Here is a 27,434-nt window from a genome sequence, read left to right on the forward strand (position 1 = left end):
GTCGTACTATTATGTATCATGAACTGAGCGACTGACGCAACGACGGATGAATTGAAAGAGATAGCATTTATCATGTGTCACCCTCATAAAAACCGTTCTAGAATAAGATAGTTTTCCTATCATTGATAATGTAAAATGGAACCATTATTTTATAATATGATTAATTACTGTTGATAAATAGAGACAAACTCAATTTTCCGGAAACGTGTCATCTGTTATTTTAAACAGAATAATTGTTGTTGAACGATGAAACAACTGTTCATTAAAATCGAAATGAGGTAGTCCAATCAATTGGTTTTTGATCATCAACACAGTGAACGAATTTCAGATATACAATTGTAATTGAAAACATGTCGATCTTGTTTACAACGATTAAAACTAGCAACATGCGACTAGTCTAATCTACCATATTTACTGCCTATTAACATAATAATGATGAACACCACCACAGCGTTCCCCAGCGTAAACAACATCTTCACTGAAAGGGTAGCGTATGTCAGATGTAAACAAAATCTAAAATAAACGTTCAATACAGTATGATCATCTTGATTATGACATATATGAATAAAATATAAACAGCATAAATCTCAATCTCATTCGGCATAAACTTCATGCATTTCTGCTTGATTTTTCAAACAATGAATCCAATATATAGGTAGACTTAATTAGAATGGAGATTTAAATGCTTCTGGAAATTGTAAATGTATGTTAATGAGGTTTTACTCAAACTCCGAAACGGCGGTGATGTCCTTTTTACTACGCTACGTTGAATTTTACGATGATAGTTTAGCGAAGCGACGTCACCACTGTTTCGGAGTTTGGGTTTCACTGGAATGGTTTAGAGATTTAATTTGGAATATCGAAAGACGACTTCATTTTTTTACATAAATGAGGCCGTTAGTTTTCTCGTTTGAATTTTTTTACATTGTCTTATCGGGGCCTTGTATAGCTTACTATGCGGTATTGGCTTTGCTCATTGTTGAAGGCCATACGGTGAACTATAGTTGTTAATGTTTGTGTCATTTTGGTCTTTTGTGGATAGTTGTCTCATTGGCAAGCATACCACATCTTCTTTTTTTATACATATTTAAAACACAGCCACCAATCACAACTCAGAGTTCCACAATGATGTTATTGTATACAAACGAAGATATTATCTGAAATCAAACTTTAAATATCTGTGTATTTGCTAATTTTGTTTCCCTATTTGACCTTCCATTACGCCTTATTGTAGTTAAAATCAACATGTTTTGTCCACAAAACCTTGTCCACAGAAAGCAGTAATGAACTGTATGCATGTAAAGGCACCCTTTTTGGAGAGTTATGCATTTAAATATATTAGAAAATCATACCTGTTCTGTCTTGGTTTTCAGAATTCTACTTTTATATCCATTATTTACACCAATGTAGTCAAATTGTTTTGTTAGAAAATTAGCCTAAAAGAATAATATTATTTTTTCTTATACAAGGTATCTTTCAAATATCAAAGGGGTGATTTGAAAAACAATTATTGATTGAATGTTGAACATTGTAAAGAACGAAGAAAATATGTTGAAACCTAACGACAAATGTCCATCAATTTAAATGAGAGTTTAAATATAAAAATGTACGTTTAGAGTTCAGAGAACTACTTATAAAAAGCTTTTAAGGAAAAGTTAAGTAACAGTCTGTATTGAGAAGTACTTACTGCTTTCTGTGGACAAGGTTTTGTCAAGCCACAATGTACCCTTGTTGCATCCCCTTTTGGAAAGCTTTTCCCACCATAATACACATACACCAGTCCATCCACTTTATAAAAAGGAAGGCAAATCCGATAGTGTAGATACGACAATTGTTTATTTTTGTCAATCGGATTATATGAAGAAAACTATATGGGCAAGTAAAATAACGTTTTAAGAGTGCAAAATCCTTAACAAAGAGATCTTGTAAAATTAGGGCACCAATTCCTTTGCACTTTTTGCACTTTTTGCGCATTTTTGTTCTCCAGTGAAGAACGGTGCAGAAAATTTGATACAGCTAATTTCAATAACACAAAATCCGTAAAAGCACTGACTATTGGGCCATAGTACCTTTTAGGAATAATAGTCCACCAGTAGTGGTATCAAACCAGTTATAGTATTGACATTAATGGCACCAATTATCCTGAACCAGATGCGCATTTCGACAGTAAATGTCTCTCGAGTTATATTGGAGGCTAAATATTTTAAAATCTAAAGCTTGTAAAAATAAATAAAGAGCCTATGAATTAAACAGGACAAATAAGTGAAACCACAGTCGGACTTAAAATTAAAGTTTTGACCGAAAGAAATATATTTCTACGGTAAAGACAATTTACAAATTTTAATAACATAAAACCAGTATGTGATTCTTGTGCCGAATTACTGACTACTGGTCTGGTGATACACTCGGGAGTAAATAGTCCACCTAAAGGACTTAATAGTCCACCTATAGAAGTATCGACTCAGTGGTAATATTATGATTAGCGTTGCCAATTTTCCAGCACCAGATAATAGTTGCAATACAGAGAGGTATTCGTAGATATTTCCAGTCGAGACTTTCCTCTTATCGATACAGTAGTTCACAGGGAAAATTATTTTTGAAATACTGCATTTAATTGTTATTAGTAATTGCCCAACAATCTGAATTAATCCAACACTTTAAGGTTTAATTCGTATTCTTATTTTTAGACGATATTGTTTTAAAACAAAATACCATGTTCTGTAACATATGTTTTTTCATTTGTTAAATTTACCATCATTGATAATTTCCGCTTTGTTGCTGTTTCGGGATGGTTCTCCTATCAACAAATCATCAGTACCGTCTCCGTTCACATCTTCAATCTGAAAAACATTTCGTTTCAAAGATATTTCAAATAGACAGGCGTTTTGTGTTATTAGATTTTATGGACTTCTCCTTAATTTATTTACCATGTCTGCTTTCAAAATCAATTTCTTTAAAAACTTCATTTGATGACAAAATATGTACATTTTGTAAAGTGCATTGTAAATGAAGTAGTTACAGCGGATTCCATTGAGTGTGTAGCCATAGGTAATATTTTTGGTTAACTTGCTTGTTAACTGAACCATGAAGTCATTGTTAGGTAAGGTAAACAACCCTACTTTAAGAATAGACTAGTCCGACAGAAAATCAATATATCTGTCTGTTGGACTATGCTACTTCGAAAGGAGGGTAGTATACCTGACCTAATAATGCCTTCATGGTTTAGCTTACAAGCAAGCTAACCAAAGATATCAACCCTCGCTACACACTCAATGGAATCCGCTGTAAACACTATTTATAACTAAGTTTAGTTATAATGACATAAATAGAAAGTATACACTTTTGCGAAACGATGAATAGGGCATTGTACTGAGTTTGAATCTGTTTCTTTGTACGTGTGCCCATGCTATTTCTGTTTAACGATTTTGTAAATATTATTGAAAACAAAATCAAAAGTACAAAATGACTATTGTTGGTTGCCATATGAAAACAAGATCTCAATTCTATGAATACAATTTAACTTAAGATTATGTAAACAGGTAAGGTATCTTATTTCGATCTTCTTATTTGGGCGTGTAATGGTAAGTGGGTATTTGAATAACTTGAAAAGTTTTTATATATCTAGTAAATAAGAAGAGTTGAAAGCGGAGAAAAATTAGAAGAATAGCACTTGGAAAAAAGGGATATCTCAATATTTAATTGAAATGTATGAAAGTCAATGAGACAACTCTCCATTCAAATAACAATTTAAAAAAAAGTAAACCATTATAGGTCAATGTACGGCCTTCAACACGGGGTCTTGGCTCACACCGAACAACAAGCTATAAAGGGCCCAAAAATTACTAGTGTAAAACCATTCAAACGGCAAAACCAACGGTCTAATCTATATAAAAAACGAGAAACGAGAAACACGTATATATAACATAAACAAACGACAACTACTGTACATTAGATTCCTGATGTAGGACAGGTGATTACCAACCACAGGGAGAAATGAGATAAGTCAGAATTTTTTTTATATGATTTGAATGTTCTTCAAATAAACAATTGACTTGTTCTTTTAACTGTCTTGATATTCCACAGATTTGTCTTTTGTTTATTAAACGCACGTCTTGTGTATTCTTCCTATCTTAAGATAAACCCGAGCCATAATATAGCCCTCTAAGTGGGTAAATTCAGTTAATAAATATACGTCATCAGGGACCGCCTATTTTTGGGAGAGCTTTCCGTTTAAAACTGAAGTCCTGGGCTCTTCTGGTTAGAAGATAATGTTTGTTTTACATATTTTTTGATAATGCTGAATGTATTAAACTTTTTACTACAGGGTTGAAAAGTAATGAGGATCAGTAAGGGTATTAAGTGCAATTCAACAGTGTTGGCCATGTGAATGTAAAAAGAATGCCACATGACCCAATGGTTTTATTGTTGCAAAAGACATTTTTACTTTCATGAATGATATGTGAAAGCTTATAATATCTAAAGGTAAACTTGACATAAATTTAATCAAGACATAGATTAGCATTAAAGTCAATGGGAATTTCCCCTGAATAAACAAAGGAGGCATGAAAATATACAAAAAAAGACTTTAGGTTGCACTTTGTAAATATAGCCTTTGTGGAGATCTTGAATATTCATAGAAAACTAATTTTGTTTACATACTGGTTCCCAGTTTTGCTCTCTGTTTTCAATCTCACAGAGGCATAACTTGGGAATGTTACCAGTAAATATACATGTGCATATTTTTTACATTGACATATGTGGTAACCTTTCATACGAGGTAGGGGTAGTTAAGAAATTAGTGCTAATTTTAACTCTGAGAAGTTCAGGGCATATAAACTTTAAAAATATGCCGCACAGCCCTATATTTTGACCTTTGAAAAAAAATTGTAGTGCATATATAGGAACTTTTTATTCTAGGATAAGATTTTTCCAAACTTCATAGTAAAAGTGGTACAGTTTTAGTCGTAAAAGGAGTTCCTGTGGGAAATTGCATTGTAAATATTTTCAGAAATGCAACCTTTAGACTAAGGTGGATATAAAATAGGATATGTCACAGTTCAAGTTATTTTTCTGTAGAATATTATTTGCAGACAACTCAATAGCGTTGTAGGTCATTTTTTGTTTTCTTAAACATATGGACTTTTCTTGTGTCGGAACGACCAATTTCATTCTGCTCAGTTTCTTCTATCTTTTTATTTATGTAAATGCAATCAACATAAAATGTTTTGGAATCAACATGACCCAAATTTACTAAAAATTACACAAGCATGATTAATTTTTAAAATATTGCTTAATAGCAATTTTTACCATAACAAGTGTACCGAATCCACCATATCTACTGTTACCCTCAAATCTAGCAACTTCAACAGGTGTCGAACCTGTCATATTATACAGAATAACCATCCCAGCACGAGTTAAATTGACAGGTAGTGTCAGATATGAACCTTCAACAGTCATTCCGGGAAATGCTACTGCAAGAATCATTGTCACTTTGTCATATAAATATCCAAAGTCTAAGCTGTAGCCTGCAGATTCATGGGCTATTGTGCCAAGTATTGTCAGGTTTTTAATTGTGGATATATTTCCATAATTATAAATATCTGCACGACCTGTTTCCTGGACGTCGTGTAGATCAAACTTACAGACAGGACTGAAAAAATATACAAAACTGTAGTTGAAAGTTGTGGTATATATTTAAGGAGGTCCCATACAAATATTATATATTATTATATCTCTTGTTACTTTTCACCATTAACCACACAAAAGCTGGTCTCCAAATGTATGAATCTCATTACCAGTCGATAGTTTAGCTTGACTTGATAGAACAGTTATTGACTGTTATTCTAAACTTCTAGTCGAGGAATGTAGGTCTTATTGATTTAATCCTAGAGAAAATAATTCAATCGGTAAGATATGAATTACAACATGCTTATTCGTCAATTCCGATATTTCAATTTGTTCATTTTTTTCAATATCACTTTATAAATAACATATAAACCATACAAACTTACTCGATGCACTTCCGTACATTTGGTGAACTTATTTTCAATGTTTGTTTCTTGGCAACAACATTAAAACCAAACCAAGCGTATGGTTGCTGAAAATATAATATGTTTGGAGTAAAAATTTGTTCGTTTAACAGACGTCCATGTATTTTAGACAGACATGTCGATGATTATTACATGTGCTTTATGTATAACATAAGTATAAATTAATTTAGTATTCAGTTGAAAACGATCCACAATAACATATCTAGGAGAGAATTTACCATTCGGGAATGTAGAAAAGTTTAGCCATACGTGTTCGATAAAAAAAAAATCATAATTCAAACCATTTCTATGGAAGAAACCACTTTACATTTTATTCAAAAGAGTCTCTACTGTTCATGAACAGAACACAAACATTTTTCTTCTTCATATTATGAATATATGTATTATCTTCTTTTGAAAATAGAACCTCTTTACTGACCTCTTTATCTGGAATCTGCCTCCATTTTAGATTTTCAAATGCAATGGTCTTGTGTACTATAAAGTTCAAATATGTTTGAATTAATGTAAAACGCTTTTTGTACTTCATATTTAAACCGCATTTTACCAATAGTTTTTTTGGTTATGGTTTAGTTAATTCAAAGTCTACATTTCACATAAGATTTTCAATCTCTTTTTTTTTAAAATTATGAACAGCATCCCTACTATACGATATTCATGTAATTTGATTTTAAAGATTTTGTTTTTAGAGTATCAATTCTTTCTAGAAATAAAGAAATAATCATCTGTTTAAATTACATTTAAACTGCATCAATTGTGACACAATATAAGCCTCTGGTCGTCATGTGGTATTAAATACCGGACTAGATGTTTTATGAACTTATATATACTACTTACATGTAGTAACTTTAAATAGGTTTATTGTGTTATGAAAACCACAATAGAATCATCATAACGCGAGTTCGTGTTGAACAGCAGGTAGGTTAGAAATTTTAACCTGTTATTGAAGCTCAACTCATTTCAACATAAGGAAAGTATAGTTTTTGTCAAGTGACCTTGGTTGTCTTTTCGTCGACTTTGACTCTTTGTCATGACGTTGTAATATTTTAAACGACTTTTTGACTTTGACAGTCCCATTGATATCTTCCGGCTATATCGTTTTCTCGCAATGGTTTGTATAGCCTTTTTACAAATGGGGAAACTTCTATTAAAACTCATTATTTTTTTTTTCAATAAGATATCAGTGGTCATATCCTGGCATTTGGTCACACCAAATACTAGTTATATCAAAATAATAATAATAATGAAAAGGGTTTAGCAATTAATCTATTTATGACGTTTCGAAAAGGTTGTTCCTTAATTTGTCTCAACAAATTGATTAAAATTCATGAAAAATTATGACGTTATTATGTAGATCGTTTGTTACCTGGAACATCTTTGCTTGACATCATTGCAGCCACAAGTCCACTCTGATTATATTTATCTGTATAAAATGGTAGACCAATAATAAGGTCATTATGTCCGTCTCCATCGATGTCACCAGATTCAAGGTTGTATCCAAGGTTACAATACTGGCTCTTTAAAGAAAAAATAAACGCAGTATAAAATATTTGTATTTAAATAAACATTACTAAAGCAACACAAGATAATCCCAAATTAGAATATAATTGTTAACGATGTCAATCAATTTGATAAAGGCAACCAATTATTTGACAAAGAACAGTTTCAAATCATTTAAAGAGAGAAACTAAAAGCCAACTCAAACTTATCGCTAAGAGTATTGTGTGTTTACGCTTATCCTTGTAAAGCGGCTAGAAATCTTCAAAAGGATAAACAATAGCAATACTTTATTTGCACTTTATATTCATAGAAGTAAACACTTGAAGTGATATAGCTCGCATATCAATTCACTTTACTCGTATATATTCTAACAAGTTTTAATTCAAGAAAAAAATGTTTCCCATTTCAGATCTTTGATCATGATCATAATCGTCTTATCCCTGATTCTTCAAAATATTCGCACAAGTGCGACGAAGATCTTATAAAAAAAAATGGTACCATCTTGCTTTTAAGAATTTATAAGAGAAGAATTCATATGTTCCATTCCCAATAAAATGGTCCACAATTTCAAATTAGTGTTTTGATCTGCAGATCCGTTTTTGGTATTGATTAGTTGAAACCTTCCTCAAATTTTGAGAAGGATCCGACAACAAAGCGTCGAAAAAGAAGAGGTGATAACATTTTCCGGGCAAACGAATGGACTGTCGGACTGGTGAACACACAGGTAAAAAGAAAAAAACACAAAAATACTGAACTCCGAGAAAAATTCAAAAAGAAAAGTTCAAAATCAAAAGTCCAAACACATCAAACGAATGAATAACAACTGTCATATTCCTGACTTGGTACAGGCATTTTCTAATGTAGAAAACGGTTAATTGAACCTGGTTGAAAAGCTAGCAAAACCTCTCACTTGTATGACAGTCGCATCAAATTCCATTAAACGGGTTTAACACATTGGTATTCCCTTCGCTGGCTGAACATTAGCAATATAGCACATAGTCGTTAAAGCGAAAGAATGTGACAAAAGACACTTAATTCAGTTGCTATTAATTACAACAGCTATTGACAATGCACGTTTTTAAATTATTCGTGATATGCCAATTTATATTCCCTTGAAATTGCTCGGGTCTTCTATTTCGATTTATATAACAGTTTGTTAATAGTTGCTGACATTTTTTGAACATGTGTTTTCCACCTGGTAATGCATATGAATAATAAGTATAACGGTAGGGTCCCAGACGAAGTTTAATAGTCAGTTTGATAAAAAAATTGATAAATTCAGTCTACTCTAGAATTTACTCAGAGACGGTCACGGCAAGGACTTTACAATATATATATTTTGTCTTTAAAAAAAACAAGCAAATTAACGAAAATTTAAAAATATATCTTTATTCTATATACGCATAGGATAAGTACTTACCTGACATGTTATGACAATGTCAACTTCTTTATACATTCTAGTCTTTGTTCCGAGATATATTGAAATTAATCCCTGTAAAGAATTATTATATAAACATATCAAATACGAAGGTAGGGTTTAGATATAATCTTATTTCGGAGTTCAGTATATGCAGAACCGGGTAAATAACGGCAACAGTAGTAGACCGCTGTTCAAAGGTCATAAAATATTTAATAAATAATCATAGTTGAACAATACAAAATATGTTTTGAATGGCATATTCTTAGTCTCAATCTTGTTTTGTACATCTGTTCAATAGTGGAAAACAGCATACGTAATTTATACTTTCTTTGGCCATTTCACACTTTATAAAATGACATTGAAAATACCTAAGGAACGTTTTCAAAGAGACATATATTCATTTACCATTCAACACAGTCAAATGGTGGACACGTTTTTAAAATCTTCAAGAAAGAAAATACGAATGAATTCAACTTTAATCGGTTAAAACAATATTTATGCAAAAATGGCATCCGCTGTAAAATTAAAAAGTGATATATTGAAAGGATATCATGATTTCTTTATTTTTAATGAATATTAACCATATTCTTTCGATGACCAAAACTGATTTTGTTCAACTAATTGAGGTTCAAATTTGTCCAAACTAATAGTAGAAGCAAGGCATGAAATAAACCCCTGATCGTTTTAAATGCATGATCTTGACCTAAACCTTTGGAGTGATAATACCAATAACAGCTGTTATAATGAAACTGACAATATACATTAGAAAATGTGGTATTAATGCCCATGAGACAACTATATTTCTATGTCAAAATTTGAGAAGTAAACAATATATGTTCTCTTACGAAAGAAATATAATGTACTAGTGATTAACATTCAACATGTGCAAAACACAGATTTAGTTATGAGTTTATTCCATATTGGTATTATTTTAGAAGGTTTCTCTATATGAATTGGATTTTGAATAAAAAAGCATATTCACCTGAGAAAGTGTTATTCACCGCGCTAAACGTCACGCGCTTTTACATGCAACGTTATGGTAAAATGTGTCGTGTAAAATTAGTTTTGGTATATGTTTGTCATTAAAAACATTTTCTTTTCTCGGAATATGGAATAAAACAATGACTGTCTTTTGTTTCGGTAAATATGGGATTTAATTGACGTTTGAAAAACTGATATTCACTTCGGCCGTTGGCCTCAGTGAATATCATTTTTCAAAAGTCAATAAAACTGCATATTTACCTCATCAAAAGACAGTAAATGTATAATATATTATTTGCACATATATTTTGTCGCTTCTTCTGCTGACAATTCGTTAACGTACTCAAATGAACTTAATCATATTGTTCAACATCTATTCAAATTTGACAAAATCATCTTGTTTCCCGGTCATTCATTTCACTAGTTTCATGGAACTGTTGCATGTTTTACATGTTTCTGAAACTAACTCGTTGAACACATTTTCGTGTTGTCATATTCAACATAGTTAAGTAGCAAAAAGTATTGTGCTCACTTATTTATTTTAAAAATAATACCTTATATTCCAACGGGCTATCAATCCAATATGCAGGAGATCCTACAGCTATATCTAATATGCCATCAAGGTTTATATCCAAAACAGCCAGGCCTGATCCAAATCTCGATTGTTTCTTTATTAATAGAAACATTTAATAATTGATAATTTCTTGATTGACTGATTGAATGTGTGATTGACTAATTGGTTGATTGATTGAATGTGTGATTGACTAATTGGTTGATTGATTGAATGTGTGATTGAATAATTGGTTGATTGATTGAATGTGTGATTGACTAATAGGTTGATTGATTGAATGTGTGATTGACTAATTGGTTGATTGATTGAATGTGTGATTGACTAATTGGTTGATTGATTGAATGTGTGATTGACTAATTGGTTGATTGATTGAATGTGTGATTGACTAATTGGTTGATTGATTGAATGTGTGATTGACTACTTTACTGACTGATTGAATGTATAATTGGTTGATGTTTTGGTTGATTTGATGCTTGTTTTACGTCGTGCGAGTTCATTACAAACTATTTTTGGTTGATAAAAGACATCATAGCTGGAAAAATATAGATTCTACCACTGCATCGAGTGTAATACGATATTTATCCACTCGAGACAGTTAAATTTTAAAATTTAAAACGCGAGGCTTGCCGAGCGTTTTATATATTAAAATTTAACTGTCGAGAGTAGATAAATATCGTATAACACGAGATTTGATGGTAGAATCTGTTTCTCTAATGATTTTCAAACAATATGTAGGTAAACGTATTTCTTCTTTTCGAATGATCTGCCAAAATGTGTTCTTTCTATGTGACCTCATCAGGCATGGTCGCCTTTTTTCATGCCGTCGCAATAGGATATTCAGAGGGAAGCAAGGAATTTAGACGTCATAATCGGATTTTAGCCAATGAAAAACTGAGATCAGACGAACCACACGTTGATTAAATTGTTTTTATGCAATGGGTGCAGAAAGGGATAATTTGACGAAGAATTAGAGAAAATAACATATATGTCAAATAAAAGACTTGTAAAATGATTTTCTTATTGATTTGAACAACTGTGTTTCCTGTTCAGATGAACGATCATTTACATAATTGCTACAACTAAACGCCAATGTTGTTAAATTATTTAGGAGAATTGTGAAAATTATATAAAAAAATAATAATCTTATGTATAACTGAATACAACTGATTTGTAGAAATGCGCAACTGGAAAATTTAAAATTAGTCCCTGATATTTATTTTTTGCCCCAAAGCTGATTGGCCATAATGTCAAAAGTGTGTCAGAAATCATATCTGATATTCTTTTTCAGTCATAGTAACCTTCCATCATTACCGAACTGAGCAAAGAAATAACACGACGGGTGTCTTATACGATGCAGGAAATGCTTACCCTTCCGGGGCACCTGATGTCACTCCCGGTTTTTAGTGGAGTTTGTGTTGTTTCTTATTCATTATTTATAACTGTTGATGCAAATGTCCTTTGGTTTTGTGAGTCTTTGTTTACTCATTGGTTTTGATTGTTATTGTCTTTCTACATTCTGATATCTCTTTCATTGTCAATTAATGACGTAAATAGATTACTGTTGCATCATTATATTTTTTGCATCATATGAATAAAAAAATTACATCAGCGTATTCTGTAAAACTATACTTATTAGTTAAATAAATGAATGGCTTTAAAAAGCAAAAATTGTTTTTTATTGAAATATAAAATTACTACAATTTGTTTTCGGTTTATTAATTTTACTTACGTTGTGATATCCATTTATCATTGTAATATGATCATGAATGGGATTAAAACGAGAATTAACATCCAAGTTTATTAATTTTACTTACGTTGTGATATCCATTTATCATTGTAATGTGATCATGAATGGGATTAAAACGAGAATTAACATCCAAGTTTATTCCATAATAATCAAATCCTCCAGAATCAGAATCTAAAATGTTATAAACAAAAACCAACTCATATCTTTGGTACTAGTTATCCAATACGCATATGCCATATACGTGTTGTTCTGTTACAAGTACACAAGTTTGTTTTATATAACGCAATTGAATTTAAATTATCTACTTTTTTAGTTATCTAAATAAATAAAAAAATATAAAATAATTATTAAAAAATAAGGGAAGCATAAATTATGATGAAAACATATGATACAAACATAAACGGTACACATTATGAAATCATTAGACAATCAAAACGGAATGTTGATTTCATTTCAAATCAAATCAAATCACTTGTACAACTTAGGATAAAAGTACAATTGAAATGTCTCTTGTTCTTTTCATACTAACATTTTTGGGTTTCCATTAAACAATCAATATAGAATCATAAACAACTGCCTGTTTTTGCCTTTTCAGTTGACGCAATGCAACGAATAAATGATGAAAAATTAAGCCTTACAAAATAATTCAATCGCTTAAAATTGAACTTTTGAAGTTTGGTTGTACCTGTAGAAAACTTATTTCAAACGGTATAGCACATCCTCATTTTTACGGAAATGTTGTTAACCGTACCCGGAAATTTAGAAATGATCCATGTAAACTTGTCGCTCCTTTAAATAAACTTATTCTAAAAAGTTACCTGTTCAACACTGTAATAAGATCATTGAATATTGTTTTTATTGGTATAAATATTGATTTTGTTATCAGTAGATTAAAAGCTAACTAAATATTACTAGTATGTTATATACTTTTACATATTCGTGGATCTACAACTTGTCGATACTTGTAACTTGGCATTGCACAAGGTCATGTTTTTCTCTAGCTGTTTATGACGTCTTAACACTAAATCCATTGGATGTTGGATGTGTACGGATTGACTGTTTAGTCTTAGATGCATGATTTTTTTTATTAGTTGTTAGTGGCTTTGAACTAGCTGTCAGGTAACTGCGAGTACTCTCAGATCTGTTCATTGTGTCTTTTTGTGTCGGGATTTATAAGTACCTGGCCACGTCCACTTGTAATTTTTGTCTATCTGATGAGTTAAGCCTCTTTCAACTGATTTTTATAGTTCGTTCTTATATTGTCCTGTTATACCACTGTTCCAAGTTAGGGGGAGGGTTGGAATCCCGCTGACATGTTTAACCCCGCCACATTATTTACGTATGTGCATGTCCCAAGTCAGGAGCCTGTAATTTAGTTGTTGTCGTTTGCTTATGTGTTACATATTTGTTTTTCGTTCATTTTTGTAAATAAATAAGGCCGTTAGTTTTCTCGTTTGAATTGTTTTACATTGTCTTATCGGGGCCTTTTATAGCTGACTATGCGGTATGGGCTTTGCTCATTGTTGAAGGCCATACGGTCACCTATAGTTGTAAATGTTTGTGTCATTTGGTCTTTTGTGGATAGTTGTCTCATTGGCAATAATACCACATCTTCTTTTTTATAATTTCCTTCACTTACCATTTCCATATATGATGTAAACTCTGCCTTCTTGTACACTTCCCGGTACACTATATCCTGGAGCACCAATGAGTAAATCTTCAAAACCATCTCCATCGACGTCTCCCGTCTCTAAGGACCTAATAAAAGTAAAAACATCTTCAAAACTATCTCTATCGACGTCTCCCGTCTCTAAGGACCTAATAAAAGTAAAAACATGTTAACGCTTCTGTCAAGCTTGTCTCTTGTCTGTCATTGCCTCTGTCAGTTACATTTGAATTTCACCAACAAAGACCATTTATGAGTAAGATACACAACTATTTTTTTACAAAATCGATTTTTTTGTGTTTTTAAACAGTGTCTATATATTAACCTCTAACCATATCCTTTTATCAGAAAATTGGAAAACCAACAAACAAGTCTACTATCAAAAAAATGCTGGTCTTGATAGTTTTGATTATAATGAGCTTCCAAGCTTTATTAAATTCGATGACAATTTGCCAACAGACTGTAACTAGATGACGATGTCGAGAACGGAATACACAAACATATAATAAAACAACAACAAAGAAAAATATTTGCCATAACCACAGATCATAAAACAGACCCCTTACTTTCATCAGCACAAATAGAATGTGGCGGGATTAAACATGATTGTTTTAATCACAAGTATTTGTTTGTTCGTACAACACTGAAGTAACTTCAAAAAGTGCCTGATTTTTTACCCATAGCAAGACATATGCGGAACCCTTTTACATTGATATTCATGATACAATAATTGAATTAAAATTGTATTGCTCTCCGCAATGGGTAAACTGTTGTGTGCAATTTGTTTTCTTAAACAACATTTCTCATCATACCAGCGTAGTAAATTCGTATGTCGTTATGTCATATTTTATCACCGATTGGTTTAAGTTTTACCAAAGAACCGTTTTTAATATCAGTTCTATGAAACCGTCAAAATTGTTTGGTCACAGTATGTCACAGATTTTAATGAAACTCTGTTCAATAGCTTAAAATGACCAAAGAAAATGAAAAAATGTGTTAAACAGTTTTTCATAGCAACGGTTGCCATGGAAATCTGGTCCCTAGTTACAGATCTGCTGATTTTGCATTTGACAGAATTTTAAATAAACGGATAAAAGTTATAACGAAGTAAGGTTATTTTCTGATTCTCTTATATTTTTTGGTGATTTCTTATGTGAAAAACCTCGCTTCCATCAGTTATATCATTTATATCATGCATATTATGGTGTTGACTGTAAACTGTATGCCTCCATTTGAAGGACAATAAAATAATAATTTGCCCAGTGATTTGATATAAATCAAGTAGTTGGTAAACATCTATCAATACATTGTAAGACAATGAAAAAGTAAAATTAATGGAGAAACTAACATTAATGAACTAGAATAAATGAATTAGTATTGCACAAATCAGGTAAATTGCAGAGAGTTACGGTTCTTGATTTTCCTCTTTACAATTGGAGGTTGGAATGTATCATAATAACATTGGATACAAATGGCAGCAGACACACAGTGTAGTTTTCAGTCTTTCCATTCCACAGTTAATTGCTCAAATTTAGATACTTTTTATCCAGTTAATTCATTTCCTACTTCTTTAACTACAATTCTGTTGACAGAGTCTGGTTTACTTTTTACAAAATTTACGGAATCTTTTATAATTTGTCAAAGTCATCTCAATGAACTGCAGGAACAGAATCGTCTGCGAAAGAAATCTAAGTGTTGTGGCATTCCTTTACATCTTTCCTCACATAATTTGAAAAACAAAAGAAGATCGGGAAAATTGAAAGCTGACAGATATTTGACCAGCCAACAAGTGGAAGAGATAAGCAAGAAATATGGTTCAGTCTTGCCAGTTGGTACACGTAAGTACACATTTTATAAGTACACCTCTTACACATATATAACCTTGTGTGTAAAGTCTTATTCATTAAATGATTTTCAACAGTCTTTAAATTTCCAGTAAGGAAATCCACCTTTCAACTTTAAAAAAAAGGGGGGGGGGGTATTTATTTTTATCTAAAAAGTTATGATCCCCAATTTGATGGGGAAAAAATCTTCTGGCACTCTAGATGACAAAAAACAAATATGAATGCAGTTTTAACCTTACCTAATGGTTTTGAATACTGAAAGAATAAAAAAATAGAAAGTGCCATCCCATGATCCAAGCCCCCTTCTTTTTTCGTAATTCCCTCCTGTTTAGGAGCACTCGGATGAGACTGATAAATGTAAACAGTATATATGTACATTAAAACACACTATAAATTCTCTGTAAAATATGAATGAACAGCATCCTCCAACATAAAACCAGTGTATTTACAACAAGTCTTGAATTTATATACATGTACATGCATTATTTTAATTAATATAGGGACTTTTAAAGTAATGTAGTATTAAAATGGCAAGAGATATACTAAATAAATCACATGTTTTAAGATTAAGGAATCATAATTTTAAGCAGGTGCTTTTCAATGCAATATTAAACATAAGCATGAATAATTTTGATGTTGAGTTACATTATTTAATTAGGCTTATCGTTAATTTAAACTCCCAAGATATAGTATAATTAGCATGTACTTTTTAAAATTTAGTGTAGGAATAAAGTATCAACAGATGCCTTTCAAGTCTGTGTGTGTCAGTTCCTGGCGTAACCATTGATACTTGACTTTAACCCTGTACAATTGTTGTAAAAATCACATAATCTTATTTGTTTTTGTTCCTGTAGATACACAAAAGTATTTGTTATTTTTAACTTGGCTTGTACTGGTTGACACACGCGTACATTATATCTGCATTACTTATTGGAATTTTCAACTGCATATTAACCACATAGAAGTAGAAGTTGAAAAATTTGTACGCTCTTCATGCAACAAAAAATTTCATAACATTACTCCCCCCTCAAAGTTATATGGTTGCTGCCTAAATTATGATTTGTAAATAGCCAACAACAGTATTTGTCTCCTGATTATTCTTGTTTTTCAATCTGCATTAATTTCATTACATATTTTTCGACCAAAAAATTAAGGCTATGTATAAAGATCTCATACAGCGTATTAAAATGATAAATTTCACTTTTGTATCTTGGCTTTATTTTTTATATTATAGCTATCTGTACATCATGCAGAGGAAAAATCTTTAGAGATAGCTTAAGTAGCTCTGATGTTAATCAATCAGTTGAAGTAGTACCTGTAAGTATTATTGTATAAACTTACAACATAATTTTAGTATATATGAGGGTGTTGGGAGGGGACCTTATCCCGGGTTTAAATACATGAAATGCATTGTTTACAAATTTAAATCAATTTAAATCCAGACATCCTGAAATTCGAAAAAAGAATTCCCTGATCCCGAAAGGATCAATCCTGAGCATAAGAACACTCAATCTGAGAGTCCCGCTGAAAAATGTCCTACCCCAACCCCTCATATATGTTAGTAAATGTACATTGAACAGTTCATCTGCCTCTGATGAAAGACCTACAAAATTACTCAGTTTCTGCAGTGACTGATTTCAGTACTATAAATATTATGATAAGATATTAAATCTGCAAATGGAGGCCTGTGAACAAATTTTCGTGTATTAACCTAAAGCTAGATCTGTATTTTTTCCATTTAAGAAATAAAGTAATTTGAACGATCTAGTTAAGGCAGAAAACCGGTAACATTGCTGCAGTGGGCAAATTTGCTAACAAAATATATTGTTGCCTATTGTATTTTTTGGTAATTAGTGATATTCTATTTTTGAGATAAGTTACTTTCCCTTTACTCTAACGAACCCTTCAGGTAATTTGCACGAAAAGTACTTGGTGAATATCTTTGATTATGATGAAAATAAGGAATACCAGAGTCAACCAATATGGTATGTCTCTTTAATTTATAACAGATAAATTGTCTTTCATGTAAAAAGTTAGAAATTTTGAGTTAAATTGATGTAAAACTAATAAAACTTGACCTTGATGATTTGGCAATTATTTACCGTAAATGTTCATGATATTACTTTTTTGAAAGAGAACAAGTGTATGTTACTACTGTAAATGTTATGATAGATGCACTTTTGAATTGTATTATAGTTCACAAAATGTTAGTTTTGATAGTATAATTTAGTGTGTTTTATCTTTTATTTTGTATCTGAATAAAGAGACTTGAACAGAAGGAATTAGTATTTTATTTGTTATAGACATCATAGTTGCTTTATAAAGGTCTACAAATATAAGTATACATCATGATACCATCCCAACGATACAAAAGAACGGATATTTAGTGGTACAAATACGACCTTCAACCGTAGACCTTTTCATGTTCAACTGTAATTTATCGAATACAGTATTAAGGAAATTAAATCCTCAAAATGTTCAGACTATGAATATAAAAGAACAAAAATTCCGGCGTTTTCATTCGAGGACTATCCCTGATTCAAAGACAAAAACAATCTACTTGGAATTAATTTCCCAATGATTTGAAAGTTTAGTATTAAGCCATACCATCCAAGTTTAGCATATGAACTGTTAACTGCATAAATACCAGTACGGGGATCATTGTTATCTTGGTTTTTTCTGAGTTTCTGTTTCTCTAATCGTCTGTGATTTAACTTCGAACGAATATCTTTCTGTAAATAAACCTTTAAATAGTATATACTGAACTCAAATGTAACATGGTACACATATCGAAATTTATTGTTGCAACATGTATTTTTTTTTTATATTCAACAACAATTTTGTTTTAAAAAATAGGTTTAAGTTTATGATAAACCATCTTAAAACGTAGATATTTCAAAACAAAACATTTAAAAACTAATCAACTAGTATAATGATAAACGCCTGTGAGCGACAATGAAATAGTGTGTGCTATTCAATTTTATAAACAAATCTTTATGGATAGCTGTCTGATTGACAATCAAACTACATTTTTTTTAAATTTTTATATGAAATAAACCAAAAGAAATGCTTTTGTTGCAACAGAAGCACATATTATGAATTGCACGACTGTTTAAAATGTAACGGAATTTAAGAAATATAATTATTAATTACAAATGACTTCTTCGTATAGTATTGCTTAACTGACGCTATTTTTGTGTGACACTATTTGCATATACACTTGAAGGTTGATAGTCAGTTTTTATTGTTTCTTCGATAATACGCAGTTATACAAAAAGCGAAAAAAAAAAGAAAAAAAAAGGAATTTTAATACTTTACGTTTTCATTATAACAAATGATCGGTGTTAACCTTGGCATCAATGTCAAAACAAAGGTGCACATTCATTTATAGCAACTAGTTTTGTACTGTATTCCTGTGACGGAATGTTGACATTTAAGGCGTATTTTTTACATTGCCATATAAGCCGAAGGTTCAACCCATTTTTTTTCAAAATGTTATGTATCATGTCAGGTATATAGCTGCTGTTACTCAATAGTCCGCTTCTATGTTGGTGTTTGTTTGTGAAGTACTTTGGTGTTTCTGCTGTTTTTGTTTTCTTCCCGTTAGTAATGTGTTTCCCTCAATTTTGGTTTGTGATCCGGATTCTAAGATTATAAATCGATTTATGAATATTGAACAGCGGTACAATACTAATGCCAGTATTTAGTTTGACAGTATTTCTGAATAAAACATAAACTGATTTGCTAAGTCAACAAATGGTAAATGTGAACGCCAAACTAGATTTAAATTGGTTTCTTTTTAGTTTGAATACGGAAAAATATCGTACCTTCAATTTATCTGAAGCTGTTATCGTTATTCCTCTGTGTTGTGTTTGTACTTCCATATCATCTATTGTCAAACCATGCATGTCTGGTTGTATGAAATAACCATTCTTGTTTCTCACATTTCTATTTGTTTCAAGCTCAACTGATGTTGATGTATTACAATGTACAAATAGTGGATTATGGTTTAAATTACAGGCACTAAAATAAACAAGAAAATTGGTTATTCCTGTTTGGGTCAAAATGCAAACAGATCATTCGTCGACACTTTCATTTCGTGGTTTATTATTTTCACTTAGTTGGACTTTATTTTAGTTCACAGCACAATTATAAATACTTTTTGCAAAAAGAAAATGAATTCTAGATCAAGCCTGAGAATTCATGTTATTCAAATGACGATTTCGTATGGAAGTAAAACAAACCGAATTCATTGTTATTGACCTTATTGAATTTATCGTTTTATAATTTCATTTTGTTGAATAAACACAAACAAACAACTAGATAACACATGACGTAACCTAAACAAAATGAATTCAATTTTTCATTTAAGTTAAAGTTATTATCATTAAGAATTATTTTGTGTCAAAATGTAGCCTTGTAGTATAAGGGAAAATACCTTGTGCCTTTTTCTAACAATGTCACTCCATTTTGCCAGTTTCTGTTAGACCATCCAACCATATCATTTAATCCACCCAGAAAATAATCCTCCATATTATTTTCTAAAAATGGGCTCGTTTCAGCAACTACTTGATAAAGCTGATTAAACAAACGAAAATGGAAGATATCAAAATCATGATGTTTAAGCTGCATCACACTTCAAAAGTGATAAACAACATTGAATCGTATTTTGATGAAAGTTGTGTATTCTGTTTCTGAAGCATTTTTTTCTCTTTTATTATAAGCAATTTGGTTGGCAGTTTATACTATTAAAGGAGAAAAGTCGAATATTTTGAGCCTTAGAAAGCCATAAAAATGGATACAAATGAATTTCGATATCTTCGTCCACAAGTCTACTACAAGTAGGAGAAAATCTTTTGTTAACATTGAATTCAATCTTTTCAATTTCAATCAATTACTTTGAATGAATTAACGCAGATTTCGGTAGAAGTTGTAGTGTACTCTGCCTAATGCAACACCTGTGTATTCCAACATCCTGTTTTAACCGAAACATTTTCATGGTCCTAATATTTGCATATACTTGCAGAAAAAACCTGAGTACACCCTGTTTAATCCGACATTTTTGTCTGATCCTTCATCGTTGGAGATAACACAGGTTACATTGACTATCTATAATATTACTAAGAAGTCACAACATGTCTTATTATGTAAGAATTATAAATGATACAAATCTGTTTTCCTATGAGTAGTGTTGTAAAAACATTGACACATTGAATCGGGCAACGAATTCGTGATATTTAACTTTTTACTATGCTAATTGGAGTCGCTCTTTATAAAAACTCCGTCATTGTTTGTTTCATTTTCATTCTTTTTTGTGTCAATACCAATCATACATATTAAAAGAATTAATATTTACCTCCGGAAGTCCATATATTTCTGCAATGCTAAGAAGTGAGAAGTATTTTACTAACATTGTACCAAAAATATCTAGAAACTTAAAAGAAAAATATAAAATATACTGATGTGCTTCGTCTGTCCCTATTTGTTTTTCTTTGTTGACACATTTGTTTGTTTTTATAGTGATGAAGATTATAACACATTGTTGACTGCGGTATCCCATTATTTTAAATTTTTACCAATTATGTCTCTTTGTGTTGTTTACACCTAGTTCACTCATTGTTGTCAATATAATTGATTTATAAGCGACTGTCATACAAGTGAAGGTTTTACCTGGCTATTAAACCAGGTTCAATCCACCATTTTCTACATGCCATAACACTTGATGAACCGTTTTCTTTCGATTTTTAGGAGTCAAAACGTTGTCTTATTATATAATCTGTTGGTCTCAAATAACTTTTCTATGATATGTAATTTTGAAATTTATAATTTGTATAAGATTTTATTTGCCTCGAACAATTTTGCTGTTATTTCAATTATTTGTAAATTATGTCTTCGTTTCAAGTTTACTTTTTTATTTAAATTTTACCTCGCTAAAACTAGAAGTGTTGAACAGGAGTCTATTGTATCTTTGTCTATCTTAACACTGCTATAATATTGTTGATATATGTTGAACAGGTCTTCAGTCGGAACGTACCTTTAATAAAAATGTTTTCATGCTTATTTTCAAATTCAAAAGAAAATTCCGTTTCACAGGAAAACATTGAATTAATTGTTTGTTTCGATCAAAATAATGCATATTGTCAGTCTTTACCCTAGAACAATGTCAAATATTTAAATATATTTATGCAGCGCTCACAAGTATGTTTAACCCCACCACTTCCATTCCGTGCTTGTCCAGGGCCTGTTATTCAATGTTTGTCGTTGGTTTCTATCAGCTATATTTATATTTTAGTAATTTGTTTTTAGCAAAAATCAAACCGATGGTTTAATAATTTGAATTGCTTCAGATGTTGTCTTGTCGCGGCCTTTTAAGGCTAACTCATTGTACAAAGCAATGGTGTGATCTGTCAACTCCGTTATCAATTTCTCTCAAACGATTCATGTAGTTCCCTCATTTGATATCATAACACATCTCCTTATGTTGACATTAACATAACTGAACAAGATAGTGTCTGCCTCACCAGTCCTCTGTTGGGTCAAGGTCCTCAAAGACTTCCATGTCCCACACAGATATCACATCACCACCTATTGTAAATGTATACAAAACCAGATAGTTAGCTTTAAAATAGGACGTTCTAAATTAAATTATTTCCGTTTGAATAAATGAGCAGACATTAGTCGTTTTTCCCCCTTTTTTAAAGTGTCCCTTGGGGAGATGTTCGGTAAAAAGGCCAAAACATTTTTATGTTGTTCTTCATCTACTTTATTTTATCTATTAGCAAACTGAAAATAATCATAACACTTTTTGCATAATTAAGACTTTCAAATTAGACAGAGTGAAATTACAGAATTAACAAGGATAAATAGTGAAGTTCTTAGCAAGGACTAATCATTGTTTTTACTTTTTTATCATCATGGTCAATCTTTCATTGTCATAATTCAATATTTCTTTTTATCCATATTGTTTTGAAGTATGAGAAACACTTTCTATCTAATCATTTAATAAATATTTATATCTTAAATTCATATAAACTGACATCGTTCTTTATCATAATCAAAACATAATTGTGAAGAAGCTACAACCGAAACTATTCCGTATTTCAAAATGATTACATACCTAAATCTGCTGCTTCATGGGCCAAGCTATAGTTTCCATGAAAATCTACCTATAAGTAACAAACAATTTATATCAAGTACAAAGCGTTTATTTTTCTTATTTAGTAAAATTAATTATAAACTTCAAATATTATAGACAAATGTGGTGCCGTCTTTCATAATTTGATGAAGAAGACAAACCGAATTTGGTAAATTTTCTGGAGCCGGATAAATAGTCAACTGTAGCATTTACATAATCATACAGTGTTTTTTTTTAATTTGATGATAGAATTTATTTTCATTCGTTAGAGATTTAAGAAATGTGATTCTCTCATGCATAGATGCTTCTTTCTGCCTACGCCTGGATATACTGTTGGTACGTTTAAGTTTCATCAACTTTTTAATTGTATTTGTTGTTTTTTTAGGTTTCTATCTGTCATTGTTTGGCATCGAGTATGACTGAACAAACTTTACTTTGTCATTATTTTGTCGAAATGAGCAGTAAACATTTTAAGTGACGAAACAGATACAATAGTGAGTGTTTTAGATGAACCATATTGACATCGATCAAGATATAACAAACGTTCTTTTCTTAGCAGGTCACATATTTTTTTACTGATTGTTTGGTTCAAGCAAAGATGACTTACGGCAGCTAGAGTTGGAATGAATCCCTGTTCAATTCCTAGACTATGCCATACCACGTCTGACACTTGATGAGACATTATTCCAAGAATGAAAACTACAAGCTTTTCTGTGGCCTTCAAAATGATTTAATTATATCGAAATTTTAATAATATGTGTATAGTTTTAGTACAAAAAGTGTGCTTAAAACATTAACTGTAACCTAAAATTTAATATATGCAATAAATTAAAACCCTAGTTTTGGGAAATATATAACTTCGGTAAAATAACATTTTTTTACAAATTGTTTTCCGTCCTCATTATGAATCGACACTGTAGAATTAATATCAAAGTAAGATATAACAGGGAAATTAAATTTGTGATCTTTGATTAATTGATTCCATTTTTAGTCATTATGATTTCTTTTGTGTTACAAAAATGGTGAGATACAAATATCCAAGTTCAATAAGATTACTAGAAAGAGTTGTTTAAAACTTTTATTCAGTCACAAATTGCATTTCTTTTAGTGCTGCAAATTATATTCAAACCTCGTTCCATGGTTGTGGATACTTGTTCCTGATGTAGTTCACTGAGGCGGTAATAAAAGGTGTCCAATGGGTGTCTTCTGATACTTGGCTGTAATTACCTAAAAATGTGTACATTATGAGTGTTATAAACACAATCCTGATTGTCCATACAATCTAGGTCTTCCTGTGCAATAGTATGAACATTATGTTGGTATCCTTTTAATGACTACCCTCCTTAAATTAATGAAAGACATAAAGAAAATCAATTATACTTTAATACATAAAAAGGATGTAGGAAACCCCTATTCATACAAAATGTTTACTTCAATTGACATCATAATTAATACTATTATATTTATAGAAAAACATATTATATTTTTCAAAATGATATGGCACTTTAGTTTTAAACATAATCATAATTGCATCGACGAATTTCTACATTCTTTTGAAGCATATTTCATATGGGAGTGTATGAGGAAGAACGAAATATATACTGGAAAACTTCATCAACTTTAAAGTATATAGCTCTTATCAGTTGTTGAAACGTTTAATTAGTACCTCGATAAAAATATCACATTGACGCAACGTTAGATATTGCTACTACCACGAAACATAGCGTTAAGTAGATATATGACAGGATTTTTTTTAGAAATGCTGAAATAAATATTTCAAATTATACATGAAAATAAAGATAGGTTCTTAAATTTTCACATTATGATAGAGAAAGAATAAAAAAAAACAATATTCATAGGCTTACGAAGACACAGATTATCCAAAACAACGTTTACTAAGCGTTGTCCCATGTAACAAACTTGAAACATAAAACTCGAACAATTCGCGAAATGTTCACGCAACTCTTCGAAATTTTGCATGAACATTCTATGACGTTATATGTTTTTAGTATTGGTTAACATGGCTGTCTCCATTTAAAATTTGCATAAATATTTTCAAAATAAATATGTTGTACGGAAATATCCCATCGGAAATTCAATTTGGAAACTTGAAATATTTCAGTTCAAAAATAAAATTTTGACAGATAATTCATTAAATTGAAAGCAGCACTAAGTGTAAGCTCCCAAAGTTCTAATTGAAAAATAAATTGAGCTACATATTCAATACAAAACAATAAATTTGCAATGTCTTGCGGAAATGTCCGAGTTAAACTTTCATGCCTTCACAAAATTCTTGCGGCCAAAAAACTAGAGATTCTATTTCGTGAAGATGATTTTTCGGCTTTGATAACTATACCAATAAAAAGTAACTTTAAAGTTGAAGTTGGTAAACCAAATAGCATTAAGATTTCAGAGATGTCTATAAAAAATACGGATTAATGAAAATGTCTTGCAAGTTTGTCCGTTGTCACAATTTGCCGTCGCCACAATCATATATGCTAGGAACGACATGAACTGCATTCGCGTGTTCCTTCCTCCGACAAATATAAATGACCTGATCTCAACAAAACGAAATGATGCACACATTACAAAAATATACATCTATAACACGATAAAAAAGTAAGAAAACTTCAGTATCATTACTATAAGCTATTGTTTGTCACTGCCTGAATAAAATCATACTCGGGTTGAATATATAATGCAGCAATATTCCTCCAAAAATACATAATTACTAGTAGTAAAATTGAATATCCTATTTTAATTGTAAAATTATATTAGCTTTGATTCTCACTGCATTTATATTTGTGTGTTATATTTTGAATTTACCCAAAAAGGAAAGCAGGAAGAATAAGATATTGCACCTTTCCAATATAACGTCATTTTTCTACTACGCCACTAAATGGTAGCAATATCTGACGTTGCGTCATTGCAATTTATATAAACGATACACATAGATACAGTCAAGTCGACTTAAGGTAACTCACCCTACGTTTCGAATTCATAAACTGAGTAAAAACAAAACTGTGAAAATGGATTGATCTAATACCCCACCCTGAATTGTTTTTATATATATGTATATATATGTTTATTTATAGATTAGCTTTAACGTTTAAAGTATTAACGGGGTACTTGTAATATATTTAACATATATGTACCTTCTTTACACAAATTACTATAAAAGGCATCAGGAAACGCACTTCCAGCCAAGAAAGCATCATTGTGGTTGTTCATTAACTGAAAGAAAGACAGTCAGCAATATTGATTATTAAAAAACTTATCACTTCAAGAGAAAGATCAAAAGAACTAAAAGCCACAATTGATCGGCTTATAGTATGGCAATTTTAAATGATATGCATGGGTCTCTGCGAATTCAATTGATGTGTTTAAGAAGGAACTTTTCGTTTTTAATTTTCTTTAGAGTTCGTTATATTAGGTTTTATGTTACTTTTTCGGACTGTTACCTTTTGAGTTTACACATTAAAAAAATAATTATACTTGTTCATCCAGTTTCTACAAGGTTCATATGTTTCACGTTTACCAACTTATGATCCACTCACTATCTAGTACCGCTCGGTAGTACCGAATACCGACTATTACAATAACACTTGAGTAATTTATTTCCTTTGATAGTTTAGAGTTGTCTAATTTCAAGATTCGAATTCAGAGTTGTTGTGAATTTATTAAACAGAACTGACTCCAAACATATTTTGAACTGGTATATCATATCTAAATAGACTAAAGCTTAAAAGACATCTAATAAGAACACTAAATTGTACAGGGCGTAAACACAAATGCAAATTTTACCTTCTGGTAATCCACTGTTTTTCCATTTCCCAGAAAATGAAATCTTGCCCTGTGACCTGGAACAGAGATTTATAAAATTGAAATAATCTATATAAAGACGTTCTGCTGAGATAAAACACGCATCTGTTTTCTAAGCTATTAGTATATTCATCTTTTATATAAGCTTTGGATTTCAAATATCTTTGCTACGAGAATCACTGAAGAGACATGTATTGTCGAAATGCGCATCTGGTACCGTTAATGTGATTTAATGACACATCACAACAATGAGTGGAATTGTAAAAAGATATTACAGTCATAAGCAATTTACTGCAACGCTATGATTGGTGGAACTATGATAAATATATCCAGTCTTGGAACATGTTAATTATTTAAGTAAATATGGGATACTATATGTATAACATTACTGTCTTTTTGATATTTTGAAAATAAGTCGCATTGTCTCTATGATGAGTTAATTTATACCAGAAATAACCAAAATTATCAGAAGCGTGGTATGTAATTGGTCACTGGTTTGTGTAGAACTTTCGCCATAGAATATCACACAATAATAAAACAACCGAAATTATGCACATATTGAATGAGGCGGTTCAAGCAGTAGACCAAAAGAAAAGGAAAACTAGAAGCATACTTATCAACATATGTGTAGTAATTCCACATCCTTCAACTGATATTAATAGCAAACATGCTACTAACGCTACTAAGCATTTGTCATTCAT

At 31.1% G+C, this 27,434-nt stretch overlaps 2 protein-coding genes across 2 annotated transcripts; one reads left to right on the plus strand and one right to left on the minus strand.

Moving 5' to 3' along the window:
* Positions 1-136: 136 nt before the first annotated feature.
* Positions 137-27,434, minus strand: LOC134698710 (phosphatidylinositol-glycan-specific phospholipase D-like). The gene is made up of 24 exons (XM_063560509.1): positions 27,347-27,434; positions 26,716-26,771; positions 26,067-26,145; positions 24,041-24,138; positions 23,519-23,629; positions 22,894-22,942; positions 22,298-22,361; positions 21,703-21,810; positions 21,133-21,160; positions 20,215-20,354; positions 19,604-19,799; positions 18,384-18,508; positions 13,906-14,024; positions 12,334-12,437; positions 10,503-10,616; positions 8,968-9,039; positions 7,414-7,564; positions 6,469-6,524; positions 6,012-6,097; positions 5,308-5,650; positions 2,753-2,840; positions 1,688-1,788; positions 1,353-1,436; positions 137-513 (listed from the first exon to the last, which is right to left on the minus strand). The coding sequence occupies exons 1-24, from the start codon at positions 27,432-27,434 to the stop codon at positions 412-414; spliced, it is 2,562 nt and encodes an 853-aa protein (XP_063416579.1). The 3' UTR covers positions 137-411.
* Positions 15,311-17,266, plus strand: LOC134711962 (uncharacterized). The gene is made up of 2 exons (XM_063573014.1): positions 15,311-15,770; positions 17,011-17,266. The coding sequence occupies exons 1-2, from the start codon at positions 15,404-15,406 to the stop codon at positions 17,109-17,111; spliced, it is 468 nt and encodes a 155-aa protein (XP_063429084.1). The 5' UTR covers positions 15,311-15,403; the 3' UTR covers positions 17,112-17,266.

Source organism: Mytilus trossulus, chromosome 1 (genome assembly GCF_036588685.1).
Source record: "Mytilus trossulus isolate FHL-02 chromosome 1, PNRI_Mtr1.1.1.hap1, whole genome shotgun sequence".
In the NCBI taxonomy this organism is placed as follows: domain Eukaryota; kingdom Metazoa; phylum Mollusca; class Bivalvia; order Mytilida; family Mytilidae; genus Mytilus; species Mytilus trossulus.